The sequence below is a fragment of the Narcine bancroftii genome, chromosome 2, assembly GCF_036971445.1.
Source record: "Narcine bancroftii isolate sNarBan1 chromosome 2, sNarBan1.hap1, whole genome shotgun sequence".
NCBI classification, from domain to species: Eukaryota; Metazoa; Chordata; class Chondrichthyes; order Torpediniformes; family Narcinidae; genus Narcine; species Narcine bancroftii.
Window position 1 is genome coordinate 55,749,170 of NC_091470.1, and position 22,222 is coordinate 55,771,391.

General features: G+C 39.3%; 2 protein-coding genes across 7 annotated transcripts in view; one reads left to right on the forward strand and one right to left on the reverse strand.

Moving 5' to 3' along the window:
* Positions 1-1,119: 1,119 nt before the first annotated feature.
* Positions 1,120-12,960, reverse strand: LOC138753564 (zinc finger and SCAN domain-containing protein 20-like). Its single transcript, XM_069916721.1, has 2 exons — positions 12,036-12,960; positions 1,120-3,398 (listed from the first exon to the last, which is right to left on the reverse strand). The coding sequence occupies exons 1-2, from the start codon at positions 12,730-12,732 to the stop codon at positions 3,052-3,054; spliced, it is 1,044 nt and encodes a 347-aa protein (XP_069772822.1). The 5' UTR covers positions 12,733-12,960; the 3' UTR covers positions 1,120-3,051.
* nubpl (nucleotide binding protein-like) overlaps positions 12,754-22,222 on the forward strand; it is a 58,046-nt gene continuing 48,577 nt past the window's right edge. For 3 of the 6 annotated variants that reach the window (XM_069916723.1, XM_069916722.1, XM_069916724.1), the window contains exons 1-6: positions 12,975-13,078; positions 15,319-15,466; positions 16,590-16,624; positions 20,390-20,474; positions 21,610-21,649; positions 21,757-21,847. In XM_069916723.1, the coding sequence (XP_069772824.1) occupies positions 13,001-13,078; positions 15,319-15,466; positions 16,590-16,624; positions 20,390-20,474; positions 21,610-21,649; positions 21,757-21,847 (477 nt within the window). In that variant the 5' untranslated portion in view covers positions 12,975-13,000. Of the gene's footprint in view, positions 12,948-12,974; positions 13,079-15,318; positions 15,467-16,589; positions 16,625-20,389; positions 20,475-21,609; positions 21,650-21,756; positions 21,848-22,222 lie in introns of those variants that run through there. The other 3 variants (XM_069916725.1, XM_069916726.1, XM_069916727.1) reach the window with 3 other exon arrangements.

The window sequence follows — 22,222 nt, forward strand, 5'->3', positions numbered from 1 at the left end:
AATAGCGCCTTTGGAAGACTACACAAAAAAGTCTGGAAAAACAACCAACTGAAAAACCTCACAAAGATTAGCGTATACAGAGCCGTTGTCATACCCACACTCCTGTTCGGCTCCGAATCATGTGTCCTCTACCGGCATCACCTACAGCTCCTAGAACGCTTCCATCAGCGTTGTCTCCGCTCCATCCTCAACATTCATTGGAGCGACTTCATCTCCAACATCGAAGTACTCGAGATGGCAGAGGCCGACAGCATCGAATCCACGCTGCTGAAGATCAAACTACGCTGGGTAGGTCACATCTCCAGAATGGAGGACCATCGCCTTCCCAAGATCGTGTTATATGGCGAGCTCTCCACTGGCCACCGAGACAGAGGTGCACCAAAGAAGAGGTACAAGGACTGCCTAAAGAAATCTCTTGGTGCCTGCCACATTGACCTCACATCGCCTCAAACTGTGCATCTTGGCGCCTCACAGTTCGGCGGGCAGCAACCTCCTTTGAAGAAGACCAGAGCCCATCTCACTGACAAAAGACAAAGGAGGAAAAACCCAACACCCAACCCCAACCAACCAATTTTCCCTTGCAACTGCTGCAACCGTGTCTGCCTGTCCCGCATCGGACTTGTCAGCCACAAACGAGCCTGCAGCTGACGTGGACATTACCCCTCCATAAATCTTCGTCCGCGAAGCCAAGCCAAAGAAAGAAAGAAGAAACACACACATATATCAATTTGCACAGTTGTGTACATTTCTTTCTTCTGAAATTCTGCCAGGCACACAGCATAAAAAAAAACCTCAGGATTGTATGTACTCTGACATTAAATTTGAACTGGACAGGGTACTGAAGAAGCCGCAGCTGTGTGTAGTTCTGGACTCCTTCCTTGAAAAAAAATATACTGACCCAAAATGTCGACTTCAGTTTGCTTTCCGTGGATGGTTCATGATCTGGCGAGGCTCTCCAGCATTTTTGTTAACTGCACTAGACCACAGCAACTGCAGATATCTTGTTTATCACTTTGTCTCTTCTAAGGTAAACTCAAAGAAATTCTTCCATTATTTCTCCCTCTGCTTTGACATTTGCATGATCTCAACACATAAATATGGAACACTATGAAACCAAAGTTTAACACTAATATTTTATTTTACTTAAGTAACCGTCAATTCTACAATATAAAGTTATAAAAAAATACTTCAAGGTGAAACAGAACTGATTTTTTTTCCCATTGGAAATAGATCTATTTACAATTTATGGATAAGTCATCCAAGTTGTTTGTTTAAACTGAAAATGCATTGTTTACCCAATCTGCAAAAGGTCATTCTTCCCCAAACTGGAACAATTAGAATTTATACTCCAAAGCTCTTATATTTAACCTTTAAGTGAAACAATAGCTTCAAGTTTTCACAAAAAAACTTCCAACAGCAAAGGGTTAATCCTCCATGCTATTGAACAGATGATTCTTCACTTTACATTTTCTGTGACTTCAGTGGTTCTGGATAGTAAAAAAAAAATGAACAAAGAGGAATACCAACTAAATATCATGAAATTAGAGTGATGCAACAGAACCTCCATTTACATGTGTGATTTTTAGTTCCGACTAATTGCAAAACATTTTTAACATTTGTGTCTGCAAAGAGATGACCAAGGATTGATAATGCAAGCAGAAACACTGTCATTTCACCAAAAATCAGTTAATATATTTTTCAGTTCAATCATGTTTGGGATCTTAATCTAGTTACAGTCATAGCAAGTTCAAAAAAAATTAACCACACAAGGATAAAATAAGCTATTTTCACTGATCATCTTCAGCCAATCATATTTAAAGGCTCTTAGGATTTCATTTATGGGTGACTTAATTTGGACAGAACAGCTTAGCTGTAAATAATTAAAGCAAAATGAAGAAATGCATATCAAATTTGCATTCCAAGCAATTGTATTTGTTTTTTTTCCAGGATAAATTATTTTAATTTTTTATCCAAAAGCCCCTGGGAGTTATTAACTTCTTGCTTATAGCAATGTTGGTATCAATTAATTTCATAAAAGGTTACTGTCAAAATACATGCATCACAAATCAAATACATATCATTTGTGACTACTGCAACATGAGAATTACTCAACTTCTTACAGTTCTAATTCCTTACATTCCCTAAAAAATGACTTCAATGTTTAAAAATCACTTTTTTTTAAAAAAAATAGAAACTAAAATCTATTGCCCTGTTGATAACAGAAGATTAGCTTCTCCATTAAGGTAATGAAAGTGAAAAGCAAGACTCATATACATGTTTTGCAGCACAGAAAAGAGGAAAGAGTTCCTTCAGGCCATGTAGCCCTTTCTGAAATGCCTACAAAATCAGACAATACTTGAATGCACATGAAAACATTCACTCAATCACTCACAGTACATGGTATCAGGTCTCTTTTCTGTCCATGTCTCTCAACTGCCCTTGTAATAAAATTGTAAAATTTCCATTTATTTAAGCATTGTTAAGTGCATACATGTCCAGGTACTTATTACTTCAAAACCAACAGAATGAGAGACCTGGAATGCTACAGCAAATCAATTATATTAGTGTTTTAGAATAAGAGGAGAGAGAAAAAAAAAAACTGGACAGTGGATGATGCAAAATATTTTCCTTCAATATGATTGAAAAGATCACATTGGATCATTTTGATATCCACTGTGATGTATATCACCTCAAGCAGTTGAAATGCTTGGAACTGCACCTTCTTTAAGTCCTGCACAAAAACATAAAATGAAACTCTCGTATTAACTCAGTCTGTCGCAATTATTTCCATCTGATTTCACGATGGTTGAAAAGTGGATTAATTTTTTGCATTAAACTTGGACCCCTGAAAAAATAGTTTACATTTTAGCTATTGTTCTCAATGACTTTTCCAAACAAACTTTTTTAACCATTCAACTTGTAAACCTCTGGACAATGAAAAAATATTTTTGTTGTGAACCTGCAATGAGTCACATTGAAAAATTAACAGCAAACAAGTAAAAATATCCTACAAACTGTATAACTTTGATTTAAAGAAAGTTGAACAGTGACCTAAAATATTTTCCTTTCTGTGATTTCACCTTCAGTAGCTGTAGATGTGGTAGGAAAGTCAGCCATATTGTGACCCATCATCTGTCCCAGCATAAAAAGAACACGAGCTTCATGTTCTCTATCACTTTGCCTCATTCTTTCCTCCATTTCCATACGGAGTTGCTCAAGACGAGCAAAACGTTCCTCTGACGCTTCCATGTAACGGAGAAATTTTTCATCTGCAGCTTCACTGTATCGGATAAACTTCTCCATCATTCCATCCATGATGTCCTCCAGTGAGTGCTTCTTTGCTTTCTTCGGCTGAGGTGTAAATGGTAGAGATGAATGTGTACGCCTGACACGGGGAGCTAAAGGGAAAAAAAAAATACACAACATGTTTGAAACATGCCTACCTGGGCAAATAACCATGGAAAACTGAAAATAATTATTTTTCATGGAAGGAAATACACAAAATTCCAGGTGACGACAATAATTGGTGAACACTTAAAGCTCATCCATTGCTGTAGGTCACCTTCAATTCAAATATCCAGAATATCAACCATCAGTGCCAAGACTCAGACTGACTGCTATTCAAACTTTCATTGATGACTATGTAACCTCTAGACTGAGAAATTTCAATGTGTGCCTCTCACATTCTGCCATCCCATTTATTTTCAATTTCTAGGCTTTGTCTCATTCAACAACTGTATGATTTGCTCAACCTATTAATTCTAAGATGTCTGCATTCCTCTTATTCTGTGCTCTTGATTACACCTGAATTTAATTGCTCCAACATTTGTGGCTAAGTTTTTTCATCTAACAAGATATTAACACTATTCATTTCTTTAAAATGCTCTTAAAAACAGCTTCCTGGATCAATACTGACAAACTTTACTCTATTTACACTCTGATGATATTCCGTGAGAAATGTAACATTTCCTTTATTAATGAAGCTCAATTTGCTTTTGTAATTAATAAAGTTTTACAATTGAATATCTGTACTTAAGTTACAAATCTAAAAAAAAAGTATTTCAACTTGATTATGGTTCAGAAAACTTTAAAAAATGTCACTAAATTCAAAAGACAGCATCTGAAAGCAACATGAGCAACACAAGGCTCATGTGGCAGGGTATTAAAAAAAAATGACTGCATCAACCTTTCTGGTCAGCAATAACGATGCCTCCCTAACAGGATTGAGGAGAAAAATAAGGTGACACCAAAGAAAGCCTCATATTCCCCTGAAGAACAGGCATCCTGCATAGCCTCAGCTGAGGTGAGGAAGACCCTACCCAGGGTGAACCCACACAAATAACAATCCTAATTGGGTGCAGAGGACTTTGTGGCCCAGCTGCTGGAGATTGTAATGGACATCTACAACATCTCAGTGCAGCAGTCCTTTGTCCCCACAAGTTTCAAGGCAGCCACCACCATCTTGGTGCTGAAGAAAGTGACAGTAACTAAACTAAATGACTATGGCCTAATGGCACTGACATTTATGATCAAGTGCTTTGAGTGGCTGTTGTTGGAATGCATCAAAGTGCATCTTTCAGTTTGCCTACCATCCAAACTGCCTTGATCCTCTACTTTAACCTGACCCACCTAGAGAACAATGCCTCACATACAAGACCATAAATACAGAATAGGCTATTCGACCCATCAAGTCTTCCACCATTTTCCCATTCAGTCCCACTGCCTGGCCGTCTCACCATAACCTTGGTACCCTGGCTGATCAAGAACCTATCAATCTTTACCAAAAGATACACCAAAAGATTTGGCCTCCACAACTGCCTATGGTATAAATTCCACAGATTGAACTGCTTATTCATGCAGTGGCTAGCGTAGCTATTGGACATTAAAGTGACAAGAAATTTTGTCAATAATCCACCATGCTCCTGAAGGAAATAAAAATCCAGTGAGCTTTGATAGCTATATCACAACAACCTCAGGACTTATTTTCCCTGTGCCATTAAATTTTGATTCTTGAGGAAAGTGCGAAATGGAGGGGGACAATACGAACTCCGCAAAATCCCACACTGCTGTATGAAGAACTCAGCACCGGCCACAGCCAGTTAATCAGATAACTATCACACTCACAGCACTAGCTAATAGTTTAAAGTGACCTATTGCCTGCAATGTAAGCCCCTCCCCAAGGAAACTGCACAGGACTTTTGGGTGTGCTCATTGCAGCATCCAGACTTATGCTGGAGCTCAGGCATTTAAAGATGTCCAGCCTTTGGCTTAATTTAATGCAATCCTTATCAGAAAAAAACTCCATCATTAGATAACACTAATTGAAACTTGTCAGATAAGAGAACAATCTAAGAGTGGTGATGCCTTCTGCCCGAGAAATAAAGAGGAAGCTGAGGCACCACTGAAACCCTGAATGAAATATGAATTTCCTTTAGGAATGCCAATGGGAGATGACGACAGGGATGATTGGCTATATCCAAGCGAACCAACACAGATTCTTGTTCAGCATTCTGACCCACCTCAGGGGTGAAACCGATTCTGGAGACCCCACCCAGGACCCCAGAGCATACCTAATAAATATACCCGACCACCACTCTCATGGTCCACCACCTCGCCGAAATGTCTGCTTTAAGTGTGATGGAGAAGGACATTAACATTGGGAGTGCTCCTCCTTTGGAGAGGACAATCGCTGCCAGGCATCTTTTACTACAGATAATCCCTTCTGCCAATGATCTGAGGAGGGGCCAGAGGTCCACACCACCTTCCCCTGAGTAACATGAGGAAGGAGTGAGGAACCTAGAGTTACAATGAAGGTGCAGGATGTCTCTCTTCCATTTTTGATTGATACAAGAGCAACTTTACAAGAATTCTCACAGGGAGCATTGACCAACATCTCAAGAAGTCCATGGTACCTTGCAACACCATCGTCAGCAAAATACTGAAGTATCAGAGGAGGTATGGTCAGCATCACCATATAAGGTAGGATAAACCAACTCAACTACCTTCCATACCACCTTACATCAGTCAGTACAAGTATACATCCAGCATTCAGCGGCAGCTCTCCTGAAGTTCAATCAAACAGGCCACATGACTCGAGCATGTTTGAGCCACTATGAACTTTCTCTTTCAGTAAGCACGTATCTGATCTTCTACAACTTCACTACTGTTATCTTGGCAGCCTTCATAACACCACCTCCAGATGAACTTGAAGAGCTAGATTATGATTGTTTGCAGCATAATCTTCTTTTGACTTCTGGCACAACAAGATTTAATAGACAGTCCCATTAATGGAGCTCTGACTTGGTTTGATGATGGGTCAGCTTTTGTTGATGATACAGGTCAACACTGTTCAAGTTATGCCATTGTCCAAAATACAGATGAGATAATAAAGGCAGCTGCCTTCCACCATTCAGTCTGTCCCAGCAATCTGAATTTTTTGCCCTTATTAGAGCCTACAAAATAGGAAAGGGAATATCATTTAATATTTATGCACTGGGAATAACTTACACAGATGCCACTGCAAAAGCTGCTGTTATAAACGGTCCCTTCACCATTTTTCAGAAAGAGATAAACTGGTTATAAACAGAACAGTCTTGTCTGATACAGGGGATGTAATACAACTTCAGAGGAACACCCCTACTAATTTGATTAAGGTCTGGAAACAGCAGGGTGTGCCAGGGATCCAGAAATTGAATTACGAACACTCCTGCTGAACAATTTATGTACCTAATGCATTTTTTAAAAACTGTACTGCTTAATTACATACATGAAATAACACATTTGGGTATGGGAATGGTAGGAGTGGCACACCAGTTTGAGAAAAGAGGCACAAAGTAAGGCACAGGAATGTATTATCTGTCAGCAACATAATCCTGGTAAAGCAATCAAGTGTCCTCCGGGTAGGGCATGAATGACTATCATTTGAGTATATATAGATTTTACAGAATTGCTTAGAGTAGCTATAAGTATTGTTTTGTTATTATTGATCTACCTCATGTCTTGGAAAAAAAGCTGAGGCAAATTTATATTCTTATTAATATCCACATTATAAATGTACAAACTTGGATAAAGGTATAGCATTCTCCATGAACGAAGAAAGCGATCAGTGATACAGGGCAAATTCAGAATTGTTGCTACTTGCTATTAATAGGTTAGTTAGGGTTTTTGATTATACATCAGTGGTACTATGTGTTCTTGCAAAGAACCTTCAAAAACAGTGCAATTTAGAACATTTTATCCTCAGAACAATTTAAGTAAATATGGCAGATGTTTTGGCAATGAAGAATATGCATTCAATATTCCCAAATTCAAAACTATCTCTAGCTCCCAAATTAATGTAAACTTAAATAATTTACAAGGAGACAAGACTGCAAACAGGCTGGTTGCAGCTCTTTGGTTAATTGAGAGCTTAAATACGACTATTACATCTCTATTCATTTACTTCCTCTGGGCTTAAATATTATAATTTTTTAAAAATAAATTTAGCATCTACTGATTATTTTAATAATAGCTTAAGAAGATATCAAGGCTTATTGGCAGTGATCCCCTGCTGGTGCTGATGCAGCCTTGACGTTACAAGACCTGTAATCATATACAAGCATAGGACAAATCTCAGCAGAAAAATTGTTTTGTATTTCAAGTTCAAGTTTGAAAGTCAACATCAGAACTTCATTTTTATGGCATTCAGTTGATCATTATACTGTGAAGCTGTTTGACTTGGAGTATCTTCATTACATTTTAAATTCATTTTTTGATTTTCCAGCTTTATTTTTAAAGTCTCAATCTGCTCCAGATAGGTTTTGAGCTACATACAAAAGGGAAAAAAAAAAAGTTGATTAAATTCTGGGGACCTACCCAGAAGAAAGAGGAGGACAATACAGAGGTATCGGACGGAATTCGGCCAGGAGACACCCACGGCCGTAAAGGTTAAGGAGGAACCTCGGTAGATACATCACACCTACTGTAAAAAGATTGGCCCTGGAAAAAGTCAGCATGTTGCATCAGAGGACAAGCCAGAGCCTAGATCAGGCTCCTGAATGGCAAAAATGAACAATGGGTGTATTTAAAGGTATTTTTGGCTTTGTTTTGGGACTCTTATAATGACTAATTTGATGAATGAGAATGAGAATTCAAATCAGATAGCTAAACGGGAATGGCATAGCCCAAATGTATGTTGAAACTATGAATTTATCTTACTGTCAGATCTGTAGTCATGTACCAACCCATAGTAATCAAGATATTCCTATGGTAGCTATACCCTTTAATGATACAGAACATATAGCATGGAGCTGTCACTCCAACTGGACTCTGAGGGTTATACTGGCAAACATATGTCAACCCACTATACATCGGTTTATTAATTGGTACAAGCCAAAATATAACCTGTCCATACAGCCCCTATATTAAATGCTGAACAAGTTCACCAAGGGAGGCACTTGTCCATGTAGAGGAGACTAAAGTAGATCTGGAACGGACTATTGCACTAAAGAAAGTACTGTAGTCAATTTGGCCATTTTATGGGGGATGCAACCTTAAATAATACCTATCTTTGTGATGAATGAAAAGCATATCCATGATAACCTATCTTATCCCAGCTATGTGGCATTTTGAGGATATTACTGACCATCCTTTGGTTGAATAAAAAGAACCATTTCTGAGACAAAAGTTTTTTATGATTCCATTTCCTCAGTATGATACTGCTAAGGCAGCCCGAGAATTGATTAATATGGCCAGTGCCCTAGAAAAGATTACCAATCAAACCACAAGGATTGAGAAAAACACACAGACCCAAATTTGCATCTCACCAATGAAGTGGTGGCCATATGAATTGTGGTCTTACAAAACCATTTAGATTTTGTTTTACTTCTAGCAGAAAAAGGTGGAACATATGCAGTTGTGGGACAAGAATGCTGTATGTGCATCCTTGATGCTTCATAAAATATCATTCATTTAGCAGAACACATTAGAGAACAGATACATGAAGTACAGAAAATTCCACAATTACAACCTCAGGGACCATCTTGGTGGCCATTTAAGGGATGGTAGACTACATTTATCCAGCGATTATGTGTCCTATCTATCATGCTACTGATAGTGTGGCTTTTGCGATTCTTTTATTTGATTCATGTCTTAAAGATGTCTTGTTACAAAGGATTATCATGACAGATCATAGTGTAGTTTCATTTTGCTTTTTTCTTTAATAGTAGGGCATACAAACAGACTCCAAATAGTAGGGCATTTGAATGGACACCAGAATGTTAGTGTGGTGGTCCCAACGCTTCTGTATGCATCGGAAACCTGGACAACATCTGAAGGCACTTGAAAAGTTCCATCAACGCTGTCTTCGTAACGTCTTAAATATCAGCTGGGAAGATAGAAGAACTAAAGTCAGTGTGCTAAATGAAGGAAAAACAACAAGCATTTGAAGCCAACAGATGTGCAGAACTAGAAGAAAAGAGAAGTAAATGAAAAGAGAGGCAGCAGCAACCAAAGTCCAATCTGCCATCTGGAACTACCTGTCCTGAATGCGGAAGATCTTTCAAAGCCAAGATTGGACTCAGAAGCCACTTTAGAGCCCATAAATAGGTCAACGGAATGAAGTCCATAATCCTCGACCTCAAGGGATAGCCATGACAACAACATAAAGGGAAAATAAACCATATTGTAATACTCATTAATTATCATAAAATGATAAAAGGAAGGAATATGAAAGAATAAGTTTTACGAATATACTTTAAAAAGGGTTAATGGATTATGTAAGAAAATACAGTAGCAGCTTGTGCAATTGTGAGAACATAACTGCCTTCTTAACATCTGTGCCAGAGTGAGATAGTCCCCAACTTCACAACAATGTCTATAAACCTTGGGTACAAAATACTAATATTTCTCAGACACTTCTAGACATCACAGGATAACATGTTATTGTAAATACAAAATTGTCAGGTGTGAAACTTCAAAGGATCTCATGCAGACCCCTGCCCAAAATGTGTATAAAAGTTCGATGAACACTCCATGGCTTTGAGTTGGGGTTCAGTGTAGAGAACAAGTTACTAAATTAATTCTCTTATCTCCCCCTTAGTCCCGCTAGTGTTACCAAGGTGAAATAAAGAAGCTGTTGTATGCTTAATTGGTTCTGCTGTTTGTTTTCTTACATCATGGGCTGACTTTTGTCTCCTGCTCACTGAAAATCAACATAAGCACACCTCAAGGACGCATGCTTAGCACACAGCTCAACTCACTCTGTGACTGTGTGGCTAAATACAATTCAAATGCTATTTGCAAATTTGCTGATGACATCAGGATTGGCAGCAGAATCACAGATGGCATTGAGGAAGTGTACAGGAGGAAGATAGATCAGTGAGTTGTGTCACAACAGCAACCTTGCACTCAACGTGAGGAAAACTAAGGAGATAGTAGAACACGAACTAGTCTTCATCAAGGGGTCAGCAATGGAGAGGGTCAAGAACTTTAAATTCCTCGAGTCTCCATGTTGATGCAATCACGAATAAGGCTCACCAGTGACTATACTTTGCGAGGAGTTGGAGGAGCTTTGGTATGTCACCAAAGATTCTTGGAGACTCTCCAGGTGTGCCATATTACTCTCTGGTACAGAGGTGCTAATGCTCGGGACAGGAAAAAAAAACTCCACTTGGCCTGCGACATAATGGGGACCAGACTTCACTCCATCGAGGATATCTACAATAGGCAATGTCAAGAAAGTAGCCTCTGTCCTTCGGGAGCCTGAAGACAAGCACTCAGCAGCACAAAGACATTCCAATTTCTGAATGAATAATGAACCCAAGACACTTCGTCTTTTTTTGCTCTATTTCTTTAAATTTATTTTGAAATATGGTTTATATAAATGTTTGCACTGTGACGCTGCCTCAAATCACAAATTTCGTGATTTGTTCATGACAATAAATTCTAATTCGAAACTTGAATCTCCACCTCAAAAACACGGTCACAAAACCACCACCTCACTGGTCAAAACATTTTCATCATCAACAAGACATTTTATTACGAGTTAAAATTAAACGAATCCAACACAATCCAAGTCAAAATAGCGTTCCAAAAATATTGCTGCCCTCCAGCGTATCCAAAAGTGCTCTGGAACGATCCTACAAGCATTTTCGAAAACACCTCCCAACCAATAGCAAAACTAAGGCACATTAGCTCCTCAAATTTCTCCTCCAAGGTTACACAACACTCCAGTTTATAAACATCATTCGTTCACAGTCAATAAATTCTGACAGCATTGTGGAAGACACAACGGCTCGCCGCCCCTATCGAGAGAAAGAAGAAAACATAAAAGTGCATATTTTTTCTTCATACCCATGTGAATAATATGCAAAAATTAAGCATACTAAATTGGAATTTATTTACTTAAAGTGACCACTAATATTCTTCTGTACAAGGTCCCCGTTTCAAAATTTAAACTTGAACAGCAGTGATCCAGTAGTTTTCGAGTAACGCTCAAGCCTTTCATCGTCCCATCTACAGACTCAGTACAAGTAATTGCTTCAACTGAACCCCATTTAGTGCTTAAGTTCCCAAGTTCATCGGAATTTAGAACACTACAATCATGTTTTCAGCTCGGTTTACAACGGGCATACGATAAAGAATGAAAACAATCGTTTAAAATACTTGCAAAGACAAGAACACGGTCAAAAGTATTATTTAGTATCACGGATGATCGTCAAGTTGGATTTTCAATTTTTTCTTTTGAGAGTTCATATTTAGAAATCTAAAAGTTGAGAAATTCAAAGTTGCCGCGTAGTTGTGAACCAAAGAACTGAAGCCTGTGCAATTAAAAACGAAATGATTGAGCTGATTGTTTACACGTTGAGTTTATTGCAACTTCCGTGACAGTTGAAACACAATTGTTCCCCTTCCCACGCAAAATTTTCTGATAACTCATTGAACATCTAAAAGGATTAAAGCATTTCACTAATTCCTTACTTCGAGAAAAGACAGTATTCCCCATTTGGAATTGACATTAAGCTCACTCTGAAAGCGACAATAACTTAAATTCTTACGACAGAAAGCACTGGTAGAGGGTTGAGGCTCAAATGGCCGGTTGATGGTCTCCCCCATCGAGTGATCGGGCTCCTCCGAGGAACAATGGCCATTGCGGCATTCAACTCTTTGGCTGATATCGGAGTGCGGGCTGCTGTGCTCCTCCTTCACGTCTCGCGACTCACTGGGGGTCGCGATCGCGTCCATGACTACAGGCCGTTCATTGGCAGCTCGGGAACCGAGCACAGCATCAAGTTGCTCGAAGAAGCGGCAGATCTTCCTCCCACTGGCGCTGCAGCCCTGCCTGATGCTGTCCTTGGCCAGCGTGTATTTTCTCTTCAGTCCCTTGATGCGGATGCGGCACTGCTCCGGGGTGCGGATGTAACCCTGGTCCAGCAACTGCGACGAGATGAACTTAAAAACGTGGCTGTTCCTCAGCTGCTCGTCCAGAGCCGTCTGCACATTCTCCTCACTCCAGACCGCGATCAGCGCCAGGGTCTCGGACTCCGACCACAGGGCGCCGCGTTCAAACCTCGCCTCTGACATCATTGGAAAGCCGGCGCCCGGCGGCCCACACTCTGCGGCGGGGGGGGGGCACCCCAGCCCACTTTTTTCACCAACAAAAAGGATGGAAGAAACAAAACAAACTGCCCTCCATGATTGAAACCATCGGATCACTCGAGAGGCCCCTTCAAATTTGCCCCCTCTGAGAACCATGGGTAGATGTTGGCGTCATCTCCACTTCCGGGCATCGGCGGGCCCGGCACCTCTGACACCAAGCTCCAGCATGCCGACGGTGAATGGTGGTGGGTGGCAGCTTTGCAGAGCTACCCACTTTGCGGCTCGGCGATCATTAATGAGCTGAGGCGAGGACAAACACTCATGGCAAGGCCTGTCTTTTGTGGTCCTGGCCGTCGCCTTCGAGTGACGCGGTGAGGAGGCGGGGCGAGTGCGCGTGAGGGCGGTTGGTGGGACCAGTGGGTGAATGGCGCAGCTGTGCGGAGCCGGGAGGCGTCACGTCGGGGCTCGTGTGGCCGCACTTGCTTCTGCAGCGCGTTTTTGGGTGGGTGCCATCGCAAGGTCCATCTCTGTTGGTGGTGTGCTGTGTTTTTATTTGAGAGCGCAGTTTAGTGACTGCTGAGATGTTCTCGCATCCAACCTGTATGAGACAATGGCTCCCAACTCCAGTTGTCATGTCCTGATAGATTGGGTGGACCATTTGAGCAGATCACTTTGTTTAGTGTTAGTTCTGGGCTTTAATGGATGGGATGCAGTGGAATCCGTTTCTAGTCGTGCTCTTCAGCTTGCCTCTTCAGCAAGACGCGAGAGATGTGTCCTCGATTCCCTTATACTTTATCAAAACATGAGTGTCTTCTCTATTCCTCTATGTGTCTGCGTCTTCAAAGTATGTCTTGGAAAATCATCATCTCAGGATCTAGTCAGTTCTGTGTGGCTTCAAATTGAGTCAAAGTTGTTCATTTTATTGACCCATGAACTGAATTGAATAGGACTGTTGAAGGTTCAATTCAGAGTGGGCAATTTGTACTTGGGCAAATGTTTAAGTTGAAAATGACTTCGTGATCAGATGCATCTGACGTCCTATTCTTTTCGAAGTTTAAAGTTCCTTTTGTTGTTACGTAATAATACATTAAAAATGTAATGTGTATTTACATTTTTGTCTGGCTTAAGTTACCATGAACATAAGAGAAAAAGTGAAGTAAAAGAGAGACCCTTCAAAGTCACTGAACGTCTGTGGATTCACCTCTGACATTCCTGCAGCCTCTACAGCCAAGTAGACTCCTGTGCGATTCACAGTCAACCAGAGCTTTAGATCCAAACCTCCAACAGGATCAGGAAGCTTTCAGTGCTCGAGGCTTTTCAGGAGCCCTTCTTGCCCTTAGCATACTCTTGAATCATGGTTCCAATAATGAGTTCTCATGCGCCAGTCTCCGGCAGCCCACAGCTTATGTGGGTCCTTCAGCCACAAGTTGCCAGTAACCTGGAGCCTGTGTGAGTCCTTCAGCTGTTGAGCCCCGCACTGGTCTGGCCCTTGGTTACCTTCAGGTGGGGTCATCTCCCATTTTTCTCCTCAACTGGAGGTTTTCTCCCCATATCTGGTGCCCTGCTCCAATCTGCTGCTCACCCGAAATTTGCACCCCTTGTGGTATGCTGCCCAGTACAGGCACTGCTACCTTGGGCACAGACCTCAGTGTTTGCAAGATTTTAAAATTCAACCCTGTCTGCTCCTTTAACACATGGTTTAGGGCCTATTTGGAGCTGTTTGCATTAGGACTGGGCAGTAGGACCCTGCACAGAAGTTCTGTGTCTCTGCTTGGCTCTCTCCAGATCTGCACCAGTGTCAGTGCTGCATCTCCCAACAGTGCTACCATTTTTATTTGAGCAAGAAGCTTCAACTAAGATTGTTGAAGTTTCTACAGACTTGTGAAAAGAGAATAGATGTGATAGATTATAGACTACAGATTATAGATTATCGACTAGTATGGGAAATTTTATTTCAAGAAATATTGAAGAGATGAAAAAAAAATCAAGCCAGTATTTTGTCTTGTGAAAATTCACAGCAGCCTGATATTTGTTGAAACTTGATTTTTTAAAAAAAATAATCCATAGATCTAATTATAATGTTCCTTGTGTCAAAATAAGGAGTGGCTCCTAGAAAACATCCAATTGACTATGAAAGGTTGAGGCACTGAAAAAGTTAATGCAAGAAAAAGTGGAGAGATGAAAATTATGACAAAGAAAAGTGACTTGAATTACATTTTGTTTGAGTTTAAACCAAAAAAAAACAGCCAAAATTGGAATTGATTGTACTGGAATGTCCTTGTGTCTGAGTTTCCATAAAAAATTAATTGGAAAACTGCATCCAGAGCACTTCCAATTTTACTGAGTTAAGATTATACTCCCAAATTGCAATGCAATCATATGAGCAGAAGCTACAGGAAATATCTTGCATGAAGTACCGGTAATCATACTGTGCCTGATTACTGGATAAATAAGTGAACTACAACATCACACACTGACTTGGGGTTACAAGTAATTCAAAATTGATTCCTGCAGAAACAAGTTTCTGCATGATATGTGTCCAGCTAAAGTAGGTCAGAGGATACCTGAAGCAATTTGACATCAGCAAAGTGACTTTTTGTCAGAACTTTCCCCCATTTCCAATTAATAATTGTGTATAATTATTTATCCACAAATGTTTAATGTACTGTTGTCTGTTTTAAGTTTCAGGATCTCTGGTGTAATGCTTTCTGCATTCTCTTATTTGTGTGCATGATTTTTAAGTCTTCAGGATCTAGTACTGAATCACTCCAGGAGAGACAAAAACGAATGATGGCACGGGGACTTCCAAAGCAAAAAGTAATTTCTGGAGTGAAACAAATTATTGTTGTAGCCTCCGGAAAAGGAGGTGTTGGAAAATCAACCACTGCAGGTATGAAGGATACTTGATGTTAACAGATTTTTTTTACAATTTGTCATTTATGATTTCTAAAATGTTGAAGGGGAGTAGCATTCTTTATGCTGTAGATAATGCAACATTGTTTGGAATGAGAGCAAGCACAACTGTCTTTGAGTTGCAAAATCAAAATTGAGCAACTCTGGCACCGAAGCCCTGGACTTCAAAGCCTTAATCCGGGGGTCATTCCCTCCTAATGTCGTGTCTTGGGCTTTTATGCATTAATTGTCTCCCCCGTGGGTCCCTTTAACTGTTTGGCAGTAACAGCTTATTTATGGCACTTGGGGGCTTCTTGCACTTTATTGATCAATCCTTTCACCCGACAATACTTAAAACCCAAGATTTCCCCTGAATCTCCCTTTCTCCCTTGATCAAGGCTTCTTTCCGCACCCCCCCCCCCCCCCCCCCCACCCTGGGTTCCCTGAACCATATTCCAAAGCTCTATCTGAACCAACTACCCCATCCCCTCTGTTTCCCCTTCAAGATACACAAAAAAAGAAAAATAAGAAAAAAGATTATTGCCTTGTATTTTTTCCAAACTCTGTTATTGTAATGTCCTGATGTGCTTAAAAAATACTACCAAAATTCAAATTCATCAGTTTTATCAATTTTACATAAATATCTGAAGCACTTTAGTGATGTCAGTACATTAAAGCTGTACTAGAGATGAAGTGAATGTTTCCATTGGTTTGTTGACCAGTTCTTTTTATGCTTTCTGAAATTCTGCCACAACTTTAAAGGTCACAAAATTAATAAACAGAACTGCAATTTCAGATACAAAGCTTTCAGTTGTGTTATAAGTTAAATTGCAGCATCCTTCTTGCCTCTTGTCAGGTTTCTTCTTCATACATATCCACATTGAGGCTTCATTTCTCTGCACTTGTAGAAAGGGAAAAGTAAATTAGTAAAAGAGCACTTGAGGTTGATCACCTGAAGGTGTTTATTTTTTGAATTGGGGAGCAGAAAGGGAGAGTAGAGATGGGTAAAATGTAGGTTTGTTTTGGCAATGAAAGTTTCAAGATGCTTGGCTCATGTTTATTTGAAATTCTGGAAATAAAAAATGGTATAAAATGCTAATCCAACTTTATTTAAATTTCAGTGAATTTGGCTCTGGGATTAGCAGCCTATGAATTGGTAGGTTGACATTTTGTGGAAACATTGTATGAAACAAAATATTTATGTGCAAATTGATACCTGTACTGTAACTTGAAATTTTAGCAATAAAACTAACAATTGTACTAACATTGTGTTGTTAATTTGTCATAGCAAAAAAATTACAAGACTGCTAAACCCCATTTAAAATATCATTTTCAAATACAGTAAAACCCAGGTATCTAGCACCTATGGTGATTGGCAGATGCTGGATAAGCGTGTTTTCTGGTTGCTTGAGACTTCATGTAGCGTGAATGGAGAATTACGAGAAGACATGCCAATTTTAAATTTTTGTATTTTTAACCCATTTATTCTCTGCATGCTATTTATCTATTTATTAATTTATTTAATGTTGGAGCGGGGTGGTTGCCGGTTATTTGAATTCTGGATAACAGGGATTTTACTGTATAATGTGGAATTTCAGAAGGCAATAAATGCTGTTTTTGTATCCACATATATAATGAATGTTTGCATTAAATTTAGACATACAGCACGGTAACAGGCCATTTCAGCCCATGAGTCCATGCTGTCCAATTTACACCCAATTAACCTACACCCCCAGTATGTTTCTAACAATGGGAGGAAACTGGAGCCCCTGGGGAAAACCCACGCAGACACGGAAAGAACGTACCAACTCCTTACAGACAGTGCTGGATTTGAACCAAGGTCCAAATCATTGGTGCTGTAAGGGCGTTGTGCTAACTGCTACACCAACCGTGCCACCCTAAAGAATGACAACTTTTTCTTGATGTAGTTAGTAGGTATTTCTACTGAGGTGCTGGGAAGAATTGATCCTGTATGGATAAATCTGAGATTGTGTTTACTCTTTCATTCTCCAAAATCATTCATGACTCTTCCTTTTCTCTCTAGATTCTTTGAAAAACAGTTGTCTTCCTTTTCTTGTGTATCTGAAGAAATCTGTTTCATTTAGTTGGTCCATGGCTTTGTGCATGAATTTTAATTTGATGCCTAAAACAAATGTAGTGTAGCAGAGGTTCAAGAGCCTGACAGCCATTGAGGGGGGGAAAACTGTTCGAAAGCCTGGAGATACTGGACTTCAGGCTTCATTACCTGATTCCCAAAGGCAGCAGTGAGAAGAGGTTATGACCAGAGTGATGGGGTCTTTGATGATGTTGGCTGCTATCTTCAGGCAGCATTTCACATAGATTTCATCAGTGGATAGGAGATCAGAACCTGAGATGATTTAGCTAGATTTGTTACTTTCTACAGCCTTCTGCATTCCTGGGCACTCGAATTACCAAACCAGGCAATGATGCAACTAGTCAGAACATGTAGAAAATCAAGAGAATGCCAAATCTCCTCAGACTTCTTGGAAAGAAGAGGTATTGGTGTGTCTTCTTAACAGTTGCTTATTGCTGGTTCCAGAAGAGGTCTTCTAATGTATGGACTCCATGAACATCAAGGTATGAACCCTCTGCATCTCCAACCCTTCAATGCAAACAGGTGCAGAGTCTGTCAATTGAAAAATCCACAATATGCTCTTTGGTCTTATTAACATTGCGAGTGGGATTGTTCTGACATGACACAATTAGATTCTTGATCTCCATCCTGTGCTGTGACTCATCATTTCCCGTTGTTCGGCCCACTTCAGTGGTGTTATCAGCGATTTATAGGTTGCGTTGGAGCAAAACTTGGCAATGTAATCATAAAGAAAAATGCTGGAGGAACTCAGCAGGTCTTGCAATATCCATAGGAGGTAAAGGTATATAACCAACATTTTGGGCACAAGGTCTTCTTCAAGGTATCATATGTATATCTTTACCCCCTGTAGACACTGAGAAATCTGTTGAGTTCCCTCAGCATTTGTGCTTTTTCACAGCTTCTGGAGACATTAGTGTTTTACTCAATGTAGCCATGAGTGCAGAGGAAATAGAGCAATGGATGAAGCATGCATCCTTGAGGTGCTCCTGTGTTGATGGACAGTGAGGAGGAGGTAATGTTGCTGATCTGAACTGAAGGGCACTCAAGTTGATGAGGAAGTCAAGGATCCCGTTCTAGAGGGATGAACGGTCCCCAGATCCCTTAAGTTAATAATAGTTTTGCTGGTGTTGAATGTCGAGCTATGATCAATGATCAACAGCTTTGTGCAGATATTCTTATCCAGATAATGTAATAGAGTGTTGGGCCAGAGAGATGGCATTTGCCATTGATCTGTTGTAACTAGAGGTGAATTAAAGTGGTTACAGTTCCTCCTTCAGACTGGTAGATTTGCTTCTTACAAACTGCTCAAAGTACTTCACGATAGAAGCAAGTGCCAAGGACTGATGGTCATTGAAGCAGACCAGCTTGCTCTTCATGGGCATTAGTATGATGAATGTCCTTTGAAGCAGGTGGGGGACCACTGACCGTAGCAGTGAGAGGTTGAAAATGTCGGTTAAAAACTTTACCCACACAAACCTAAACACAAAAACAGAAGTTTCTGCAATACTTGCACCTTCGTTAGCTTTACCACATCTTTCTGAGAGATGAAGTTGGGGTATTTAACAGCAAGGTGCCAATCAGGAAAAAAGTTGTCATCCTTTAAAGCAGGCATGACTTTTGTATAGCTGGGTCACAAAACATTTTCTTAAATTCCCTATTATAATGAAAATGATGGGGTTTCCCAGTCCTTTTGGTGAAAACTGACCACATCAGCGTATTTACTTTATAAAGTTTTAAATCACTAAGTTAGCATATCACTAATCATGTTCACATTTATTGGACAATTATTGGTGCTTTCAGGATCTGAACAGTTAGAGAGAATTTTATTTCAAAGGTAGTTTAAGATGTGAAAATTCAATCTGAATGTAAATTTTAAGATGCTGTTTGTTACCATGAACAGGATTGGTAACCCCAGGCATGCAAAGAGAAAGAAAGAGGAAATTTACAAACTTTAAAAATCTCTATCAGGATAACATTTTAAGTTCCTCCAAGCAAACTCCTCTGACCATGCACCCACATAAAGCATGAATGTGCATAATCTTGTCCATGTCTGTTCCTCAGCCATACTCCCTGCAATAATTCTTCCTCACAACCTGTTTACACTCCTCTCCGACCCATCACCAAAACCACAATTTTTCCCAAAGTGAGACAGTTTCCCAATCTGTGGTTGTTCTCCACATTCACAGTACCTATGCCACCTGAACCATCTATCCTATAGAAAAAATGGTAGCTGCAATCAAGAAATGAATGTGGCCAAAATGGCAGCAGCTGAGTTGCATTGTATTTTCTGAATGCTTCAGAGGATTATTCCTCTTCCATCCTTAGGCAAACTCTGTGACTCAGCGTGCCCTGTCACCAATTATAGTTTAAGCACTACCATTTTAAAGTGTGAGTACATTTTTTAATAATCTCTGATACAGAAATTTAATTTTGTGTGTGGTCTTCTCATTGCTTTATTTTATTCCCAACATTTTAAAAAATGCTATAGATTTTTTAAGAAACTTGTCTTTGGTCCATCAGCCCCAATTTTCTTTACATCTTTCTTTTTGTTTAAGATTAATAACACCTCTAACCTCTTACTTATTGCCTTACATTAAGGATTTTTCAAACTGATTGAGATATTGTTATTTGTCCTTTTCACAAGGTTCCTTGATTCCTGTAGAGGGCGTAATGCTATTTTCAACTGATAACCACAAATCAAAATGTAAAATCTTGCATGTGTCCTTAGTTTGCTGTTGACAGCAGAATTCAATGTTGTCTAATTATTATACTGCAATTCAATATATTTTTTTAAAAATCTTTAAGCGAGTGGGGCTGCTGGATGCAGATGTGTATGGTCCTTCTATCCCACGCATGATGAATCTGAAAGGAGCCCCTGCTTTAACGGACAGTAAGTTTTCTAAATTTAATTTTGAAAATCTGAATACGAGGCAAAGTTCTGTGTTGTATCATAGAAATAAAATAAAATGATTAGAAGGAAAATGCAAGAAATTGCAGATGATGGATTATGGAGCAAAATATCATTAAAATGGAAAAGGACGAGAACGTGACTAAAATAAAGGTTGGCTGAAGCAGACCTAGTAGCCATTTTCTCTTATCATTATTGCTGGTTGAATTATTTTGTGGTCACTTAGCCAAAAATTTGCATCAATCAGCATCTTTGTACTTTCACAATCTGGACTGCAATGGTTCAAGAAAATAGCTGGTCCTCATTTTTAAGGCCAACAGGGCAAGGGAAAAACATGGTCATTATGTTTGCAATACTTGTATCAATTGAATTAATGCATTTTTTAATATCTGGAGTTGTTAATCACTTCATTTAAAATGTGATGGGAATAGATATATTGTGTTGTAGCTGTTGAAGATATTTATTTTTTAGTTCTTGTCATTTTAGTCTCTATTTTGGAATATTATCTTGGACTATTATGTCATGTCTTTTACTTGAGCTTGAAGCAATTAGGCATTGAACTCAAGACTTGGCAGAATAGTTCCAAATAGACGTAATGGTGAGAGCTGGTGCTGCCTGATTCCTAAAGTACTCTGAGAACAACTTCATTTGTACGCTTTGAGTTTAATTAAACTTTTTGATGTTAAAGTGTGTGAGTGATTTTCCTCTTGTTCTCTACTGCTGATGTTGCCACTACAACCTGTCATCATGAACTTGGCGTTGCATCAGTCATCAATGCTGGTACTTGTTACTTCTGGCCTTAAATAATAACATTCATAGCAGTTCATTCCAATTGGACTATGACTTATCACTATTGAACAATTCATAAGTATCTCTGGTGAAAAGCCATTGTTTGATTTTTTTAAAAATCTCTGACCTCTTCTTAATTTGTTCCATAAAAGCTTTTAAAAATGCCTTTTCCCACCCTTTTTGCTCTTGGCCAATACAAAGTGTCTGCTTCTTCGTAGCATTATGCAAACTTACGTTTGCCTTTTTGTGGATGGGGTGATGGATGTAGATTATTACAGTATTAACATTCTGCATACAAAGTGATTATTGTACTTTTTCCCTTCAAAAGGAAACTTGATGATACCTTTGGTAAATTACGGAATTAATTGGTAAGCATTTTCTATTTGGTGATATTCCATCTTTGTATTAGTGAATTAATAATTCAAGTATGAAATAAGGTGTGAATTTGGTTTTTTTTTGCCTATTCTCTTGACAGCATGTCAATGGGGTTTCTGGTGGAGGAAGCAGCCCCAATTGTTTGGCGAGGTCTCATGGTGATGTCAGCAATAGAGAAGCTGTTAAGACAAGTGAGGAACAAACTTTTCTTAAAATAAAATAATCATTGCAAAAGTGATGTATAACCTTTTAACTTCCACATAATAGAATGAAAATTCCATTGCCACAGCTCTTTTATATTTATTGGAATATTTGTTCTTCTGAATTTTACAAATGTCCAAGCAGTTTAGCATGTGCTAAACCAAATAATCCAGTCAGTATATGAGGAAAAAGCCTCTGAGTTCTTGCTTGGTGTCCTGTCAACTGCAAAAGACCTTTCATTTGATGCTTATATTTTCAAATGTGTTCATATTTTCAAGATTGAATTCTCCTTGTCTTTGAAGATTTGTAATTTTTGCTTATTTAGTTTTGTTTAATCAGTTTGTTTTGCCAAGAGCAGTGTTTCT